At 39.3% G+C, this 8,503-nt stretch overlaps 1 protein-coding gene across 3 annotated transcripts; it reads right to left on the reverse strand.

Moving 5' to 3' along the window:
- Nucleotides 1-3,263: 3,263 nt before the first annotated feature.
- LOC116015361 (nucleolin 1-like) lies at nucleotides 3,264-7,877 on the reverse strand. 3 transcript variants are annotated; one of them, XM_031255404.1, is made up of 11 exons: nucleotides 6,939-7,877; nucleotides 6,329-6,417; nucleotides 6,116-6,236; nucleotides 5,926-6,027; nucleotides 5,713-5,811; nucleotides 5,225-5,316; nucleotides 5,019-5,136; nucleotides 4,293-4,381; nucleotides 4,093-4,189; nucleotides 3,912-4,000; nucleotides 3,264-3,662 (listed from the first exon to the last, which is right to left on the reverse strand). In XM_031255404.1, the coding sequence occupies exons 1-11, from the start codon at nucleotides 7,773-7,775 to the stop codon at nucleotides 3,440-3,442; spliced, it is 1,956 nt and encodes a 651-aa protein (XP_031111264.1). In that variant the 5' UTR covers nucleotides 7,776-7,877; the 3' UTR covers nucleotides 3,264-3,439. The 3 variants fall into 3 exon arrangements, with proteins under 3 accessions (XP_031111264.1, XP_031111263.1, XP_031111260.1); XM_031255403.1 differs by having other exon boundaries at nucleotides 5,225-5,313; nucleotides 6,723-7,877; XM_031255400.1 differs by having other exon boundaries at nucleotides 6,723-7,877.
- Nucleotides 7,878-8,503: the final 626 nt, after the last annotated feature.

Consider the following 8,503-nt stretch of genomic DNA (forward strand, 5'->3'; position numbering starts at 1 on the left):
CAAGCGGTGAGTGGCGTCACCTCCCCGAGCAACGTCACCAATAAATATGCCGAGGTCATCACCTCGGCCATTTTGCCGAGGTCCTCACCTCGGCTAATTTTAGTCGAGGTCATCACCTCGGCCATGGTCGAGGCCCCGTGCCTCGGCCACTGTGACCAAGGTCCCGCACCTCGGCCACAATGATAACAAATAAAATAACTCTATTCCCTTATGGCCGGCACGAGATCCGATCTCGCTAGTTACCTGACGGGAGAGTGTTTTCCTGGGTCAAGCCAGATGCTTGATTTCAAAAACACCACACTATAGTCCCTTAAGGCTGGCACGAGATCCGATCTCGCTAGCTACCCAACGGGAGAGTGTTTTTCTGAGCCCAGCCAAAGGCTTGGATTCAAAAAACACCACACTCTAATCTCTTAAGGCCGGCACGAGATCTGATCTCGCTAGCTACCTGACGGGAGAGCGGATCTTTGATCGGACCTTCGATCGGTCGAGGTGAGCTCGCACACAAAAACGTCTTGGATTCAAAAAACACCACACTCTAATCTCTTAAGGCCGGCACGAGATCTAATCTCGCTAGCTACTTGACGGGAGAGCGGATCTTTGATCGGACCTTCGATCGGTCGAGGTGAGCTCGCACGCAAAAACGTCTTGGATTCAAAAAACACCACACTCTAATCTCTTAAGGCCGGCACGAGATCTGATCTCGCTAGCTACCTGACGGGAGAGCAGATCTTTGATCGGACCTTCGATCGGTCAAGGTGAGCTCGCACACAAAAACGTTTAAAAAAAAAATTGAAACTGGGTAGAGGCGTGGCCGACCTCAGCCACACCCAAGGCCGAGGCCGACCTCGGACACACCCATGGCCGTGGCCGACCTCGGCACCCATGGCCGAGGCCGACCTCGACCACTCTTCAAAAGCCGAGGCCGACCTCGGCCACACCCAAGGCCGAGGCCGACCTCGGACACACCCATGCCCGTGGCCGACCTCGGCACCCATGGCCGAGGCCGACCTCGGCCACTCTTCAAAAGCCGAGACCGACCTCGGCCACACCCAAGGCCGAGGCTGACCTCGGCCACACCCATGGCCGAGGCCCGACCTCGGCCACTCTTCAAAAAAAATAAAATAAAATAAAATAACAATTTTTAGACGACACTTAATTACTCCCAAACCACCTCAATCACTCTCGTTGGCTAGGGAGTGGGGGGACTGGTGACAGAGTAATCAGGCTAGCAGCACCGACCCGGAACCATTGGCAAGACCTTGTCCAAGACAGTTGACGTTCAAACTACCCAAGACACCTCACTCCTCAGCATCAATGCGCAACGGTTCAGCTCCTCAGCATTGATGACCAACGTTCAGCTCCTCAACGTTCAAGCTCCTCAGCATTGACACCCAACGTTCAGCTCAAGGCATTAATGCTCAACGTCTTCTCAGCCCTTGGCATTAACGCTCCGTTACTGAGCTGAAGGAGATAAAAAGGCTCACAACACTTGTTGAAAGGAGGACTTCTTACGACACTTCTGACGAGACAAAAACACTCTGAACTCAATTGTACACTGAGCACTGCACTCAATATTATACTCAAGTACTCAAACACAGTATCAACATCACATTCAAATAATATACCGGTAACACATTATTACCGTCAGGTTGGTCCCAGATTTGCAGCTTCGACAAGAGCTACATCAGTGTATACTGAATGGATTGGTTCGATTTTAGGATTCATTTGTAAAGCAATTGTATATGATGCTACCTGAAAAATATTTATCTCGAAGTGACAAAAGTAAAATAAAAAAAATTAAGTTGAACAATTAATAGAATCACAACTAAATACTCTGATATGCCCTTATCGTAGTTTAATATGCTCTTATCCTAGCTCTGATATGCTCTGATCTACTGTGAGTGATCAAGGTTATGATAATGGTTCTAATATGAAATGAAAACAACAAAGAAGTTCAAAAATAATTACTTGAAATAGTGCCTCTTTTTTTTTTAAATTTTGCCCTAAGTCTATCAAATGTTTGGACCGACGTGTCAATCTCACAAATGTTTGAGGGTCGCCCTGCTACACTACAAACTATTTGATACTTGTTGAGTGACTTTTAGAATTTTTGTTTTTTTAAATGACGAGAGAAATTCACAGTTACTATTCAATAGTATGTACGGATAAACTTCGTCACGGATAAACTTCGTCTTGTGACCCTAGCCGACAGTCTATTTCTGATCGGCTCAAATTTAGAAGTAGAATGCCAATTAATACTCTAACTATGAGTGAAACATAAAACCTTGTGATTAACTTACTAACTTGGCTGAGTTGCCCTAGTTTCACTTAGAATTGTACTGTAATAAGTCTCTCATAGAATTTTGATGAATCAATTGTAACTTGATTTTGTAACCAACTCAGCAAGATGAGTGTTAAAGTGTTAATACATAATTTAGCATATACACTATTTGAGTATGACTTCCACATGTAAAATGGTATGATATGGTTACTATGATATGATTGATTCGACTCCAAACGAAATATGTTATTCTATTGGAGTGAAGTTCAATCAAAATTTGATTAGATTAGTCTCATTTAGTGTATGAGAATATCAATATTTAAAAAATAAAGTTATTAGGCATTGTTGTATATGTTTTTCTGAAATTAAGTCAAACACTTTAATTTAACCTAATGATTTAAAGTGATTTAGAGTGAAACACTCCGGTCTAAGTTTAGCAAAGACAATAATACTTTGCTTAAATCAACAGATCATGTTACTCTTCATTCCTAGATCATTATTCACTTGGTCTTCATTCCTAGATCATTATTCACTTGGTTATATGTCTATTCGGACATTGATTCCTAGATACTTTGAATTAACTAAACTCATTAGATATAAATTATTATTTCTTCCTTAAAACTTATTCTTAAAATATTTTATCAATCACCATTACATTTTTCAACATTATTTCAACTCCAATCCGCTAATACAAATTGTTATTCAGTAAAGACTTACTCTATTATTGTTAAGAGAAGGAGAGATACCTAAATAGCAACTACCTACCCACAATCCTCTACCTTGTCATGCCAGCATTATCTTCCATCAAAACACTTTGTGGAGAGAGGATGGAGGGGCTGCAAGTTGGTGATAACACAACAATGCTAATTGTTCAAATCATGGCATTAACTAGTTACCAGAAATTTTTAATTCCCCTCCTATAACTTCAAAAAAATAATTACTCTTTTCCTAAAAACAGAAACGATTTCAAACCCGTAAATGAACACAATCAACACATTGATATATGCTTGTAGAAGTAGAAGGCAGGGATTTCATAGAGAAAATGTAAAAGCCAGCCAGAATTTGGCAAGACTCTGAAGACGATTAGCAAAGAATTCATTTTCCTTGACTTTTAGGAATGAACCAAACAACATAAAACTACATTTCCCTTAACTTTTAGAACCAAACACCTCGTGATAGTCCAAAGCGGCCACCTCCCCTTCCAAAGCGGCCACCTCCCCTTCCTCCAAACCTGCCTCCACGCTCACCACCACCACCACGACTATCACCTCTTGGCTTAGCATCATCAACATACAAGGTGTTGTTTCCAATTTGGGAGTTGTTGAGCTCGAGAGCCTTGTTCATTGCATCACTGTCTGTGAACTCAATATAAGCCATCCTGTAAACCCAAAGAAATGGCATAATAGATCATTAAATATCAGATTCAAAATCCCTAAGATACAGTCTGACAAGCAGTATGGAGGAGCATATGTATACAATACAAGCAACATCAACAACGAAAGGGAGATACACAAAAATAACAATAGATATGGGCCTAAATAATGGAAAACCGAACGAAATAATATGTGCAGTCGAAATTTTAGTTCAAGAGGTTCCAGACACAAGATCTTAAAGCCACCAGGCATACCCTTTAATGCACCCTTCTGGGTCCGTTGGAATTCTGATACCTTTAATCTCTCCACAAGAACCAAAATGATCCTCAAGAGCACTCCTGATCTGCAAATGGTATATACAAAGGCAACCAGATCAGACATCAATAAAGAAAATGGATCACAAGTTTGCACATACAAAAAAAATACCGCAAGTACCTTATCTTCAATATCATTCTTGTCAAACCCCTTAACAAACACAATTGTACTTTCACCTCCACCCCTGCCCTGCTTCTGGAAGGAGTTATCAAATTCCCTACAGTAAACAAATTACCAAAAAAAACAAAAAAAAAAACAAAAATTATACACTATGTGTAACTCACAATCCATGATTCTAAATTTAGGAGAAGATGGCCTACCCACTATTCAGAGTATAAGCTCCCCTCTCTTTAGCAAGGCCAAGCCTCACTTCTCGGCCCAACAACTGTTGACCATTAAGTTCAAGAGCCTGCAACAGATTTGTACACACAGCAAAGAAAATGCATACTACAAAATATTAGCCTATCAAGCAACCATATGGGCATTTACATCAGTTTGAAGGTCAAACCAAAACAAAACTAAATATCTAGGCTTATCATTTCTTTTAAACTGATGAAAACCAAACAAAATATTTTGAGCTCATTTTAATGCCAACCAAAATCAAATATTTCAGTATCAATTTGGGTTCATTAAAAACTACAAAATATAAATTAAAGCAAAATTCCCTATTACGAAAGCAAGTGTCAATAGAACGCCAATAACATCAACAATTAAATAAAAACTAGACAAATCGATATTAAATTATGGTTCTAAACCCATAGCTTTTGGTTTCAATTTGGTTAGACTGAATTGGGGTCAAACCGAAATCATACACAAACATTTGGTTTAATAAAAATCCCAAACCAAAATAATAATAATAATATTTTAGTTTCTTGGAATGGATTGATCAATTTTTGAGTCGGTCAATTTCAATCAAATCAGTTTAGGTGCGTGCCGGCTCCTTTAATAATAATAATAGTTCAAAATTAAATTTTGCAAAATAATCAGTTACTTGAAACAAACAGAATATAGATGAAACAACCAAATACATAACAAAAATCATTTACCTTTGCAGCTGCCTCAGAAGTAGTAAATTCAACATGCCCATAACCCTTGAACATCCCATCTCGATGTGAAGCAAAACGAACATCCTTTACCTCTCCACAATCTTTGAAGAAATTCTCTCTGCATGCATATTGAAAAAACAATTAAGAAGATTATTTGAAAATAAGTACCAATATGCTTAAATATTCCAGGGACAAAATTTACATACACATCAGCCTGTACAATTGACCATGACAAATTGCCCATAAAAAGACTTCTGGATCCTTGGGATTCAGCCCTAGGAGTGTCTGGGGTCTTCTGCTGCATTTAAAATCCAATAGTTTTAACCAATAAAATAATTTCCCAACAAAAACTAATATACTACACTTTGAAAACCACTTAAATTTCTTTTCAGATAGAGCTCCACTCTTTTTGCCATCTGTGCTAAATGCATCAACCATTTTCACATCTGCACCCTGTTTCATTTAACATCTACTAAACTTTTTGTTTTGGTAATATAAAAGACAACTTTTCCAAGTTACACAATTTTGAAGAACTCATGCTATATAAATTAAGCCTCATTAGGTCAACAATATCTGAATGAAGTGATAAGGCAATACTTTTGCAAAGAATAGGAACATACACAAATTCATCACGTATTCACAGTTGTAAAATCACAAATAAATGCCCAAAATTCATCACAAGGAAGCTAATTACCTTCTTTGGAGTCTTTGAAGGCGCATCCTCTTCTTCATCACTAGACTCCTCAGATGTGTAATCATCAGAACTGCTCTCCTTCCCAGTAGAAGACTGCCACTGCAAAAGAGAGGATAGGCAAGCTCAGAAGGTGTACACATATGAAATGCATGCAAATGTAATAACAATTGTATAAAGATTCAATAATTACAAAAGATCTCAATCATTCAATACCTCAGCTTCAGATGGCTCATCATCAGAACTTTCATCTTCATAACTGGTCTCATCTTTAGAGTCATTAGCACTTTGTTTGACAGTAGTTTCAGTAGTTGAGGCCTCCTCACACATACATCAAACAATATTTTAGCATACATAGTGTAGAACACAATCAATGAGGATAAAAACAATACCAATACACACTTACCTCGGTATTTTTATTTTGTGGCTCCTCATCTTCACTTTCATCTGAACTGTCATCATCATCATATTCTGAACTGCTTTCACCTCCACCACTGCCCTGCTTCTGGAAGGAGTTATCAAATTCCCTACAGTAAACAAATTACCAACAAAAAAAAAAAATTATACACTATGTGTAACTCACAATCCATGATTCTAAATTTAGGGGAAGATGGCCTACCCACTATTCGGAGTATCAGCTCCTCTCTCTTTAGCAAGGTCAAGCTCCACTTCTTGGCCCAACAACTGTTGATCATTAAGTTCAAGAGCCTGCAACATATTTGCACACATAGCAACAAATAATTCAACTCAGTCACTGTTAAACGAGGCAAACAAGTGCACTAAAAAAAAAAAAAAGAGCAGTAAAAATACGAAAATGCACACTACTAGAAAAATATTAGCCTATCAGGGGCAACCATATAGGGATTCACTTCAGTTTCAAGGTCAAACCAAAACCAAATTAAATATCTAGGCTTATCATTTTTTTTTAACTGATGAAAACCAAACAAAATATTTTGAGCTCATTTTAATGCCAACCAAAATTAAATATTTGAGTATGAATTTGGGTTCACCACCTCTTGAGGCTGTGGCGTTTGTATCTCCTCCCTGCCTGAATTTGGGTTCACCACCTCTTGAGGCTGTGGTGTTTGTATCTCCTCCCTGCTTGAATTTGGGCTCACAACCTCTTGAGGCTGTGGTGTTTGTATCTCCTCCCTGCTTGAATTTGGGCTCACAACTTCTTGAGGCTGTGGTGTTTGTATCTCCTCCCTGAGTGAATTTGGGTTCACCACCTCTTGAGGCTGTGGCGTTTGTATCCCCGCCCTGCGCGGTCGTTCCTCGACCAGCCAACGACTACCAATGGCAGGAAAACGTCGGCCAGTTGCCCTGAGCCAAGAACCATACGGCCTCACCGTCTCCTCCGTGACCCCTTCCAACATTCTCTCACAGTAACGTTCAGTGTGACCCATTAATCCGCACAAGAAACAAAAATGGGGTAAGCGTTCATACTTGAATTCAGCCCAAAACCAATCCCCCCCTTCTTTCTTCATCTTCACTCTCCTCCGCAAGGGTTTTGTGAGATCCAACAGTGCTCGAACCCTTAGAAAGGACTTCCAGGATCCCTCAAAATTCCTCCTATCAGCTCGAATAAACTCTCCCAGATAATCCCCAATAGCTTTGGCAATGTTTTCCGTAAAGAACCCTATTGGAAGTTTATGGACTTGAACCCAAAACTCCGCCTTACACAGAGGGATGTCGTTAGGGCATTCACTTGGTTGCATTCTATGGAGCACCAGAAGACTCTGATCGAAACACCAAGGCCCGTCCTCCATAACTCGCTTCATATCCACTTGGTGAAAAAACTGAAATACAAATAGATTATACTCTGCCTCATTCATCATCATACCCATAACAGGTCTCCAAGTAGCGGCAATGGTGTCTCTAAGGACCTTAAACTTGATCGGTTTGTCAGTCAGCAACTTTCCCACCAGCATGTATTTGTATTCTACTCCATCTTCGTTTACTTCATCAATGCCTATGACCATACCTTCATCTTCCTCCTCGTCCAGGGAGAGGGAAGCACGAGCGTTAACGTTGGAACCAGAACTTGGCGCATCCGTGGAAGCCATCGGGCGAAAAACAGCACCGACAAAATGACAAGAGATTTGAAAAAAGAGGGTTTTGATAGGGTTCTAATTGAAGTGCCTCCCTTCACCCTCATGAATCCGTAACTGAACGTCTGTACCGTTACCAAATACCATGCCAAATGTTAAGACTTTTAATCAAAAGGTTTTTTTATGTAGGTCCAATCCGTAACCTTGTTTTTTTTATGAAGTTGACCCTTGTTTTTGTTTATGGAAAGGAAAACGGCTTTTTTGTACTTTTAGTCCCACTACCATAATTTGGTATTATTAGGATTGATTCACAACTTTCAAACTTTATAATTTCGGTCCACAACTATTCTTTTTGTTATAAAATGGTCCTTTCATTGAATTTTTCGTCAATTTTTTACCGGAAAAATAAATTCCCCTTTCAAGCAGGGCTAAAATGGACACTTATATTGTTGACCATTGTTGACATGTTATTCTGCCGACAAAAGTGTGAAAAAAAAAACCTTCAAATACCTAAGAAACCTAATATGCTCTCATCTCATCAAAACAATTGCAAACAAAAGAAAAACATTGATTGCCATCTTCAACACGCCATCCATTGTCAAAAAAAAAATTAAAAAAAAAAAAAAAAACTAATTGATTTCTAAAAAGGCGCGTCAGCCTGGACTCCAAAATTATTTTGATTTTGGTAAAGTAATTAAAGTTAAAACTAAAACATTTCTAAAAATATATGTAGCCAATTTAAT

This window comes from Ipomoea triloba, chromosome 4 (assembly GCF_003576645.1).
Source record: "Ipomoea triloba cultivar NCNSP0323 chromosome 4, ASM357664v1".
NCBI classification, from domain to species: domain Eukaryota; kingdom Viridiplantae; phylum Streptophyta; class Magnoliopsida; order Solanales; family Convolvulaceae; genus Ipomoea; species Ipomoea triloba.

Coding starts and splice junctions, on each gene's coding strand:
- LOC116015361 (XM_031255400.1), bottom strand. CDS start 7,775: ATGGCTTCCACGGATGCGCCAAGTTCTGGTTCCAACGTTAACGCTCGT. Junction 6,237..6,328: donor GCTGATACTCCGAATAGTGG/GTAGGCCATCTT, acceptor TGTTTACTGTAG/GGAATTTGATAACTCCTTCC. Junction 3,663..3,911: donor CCAGAAGGGTGCATTAAAGG/GTATGCCTGGTG, acceptor TTGGGTTTACAG/GATGGCTTATATTGAGTTCA.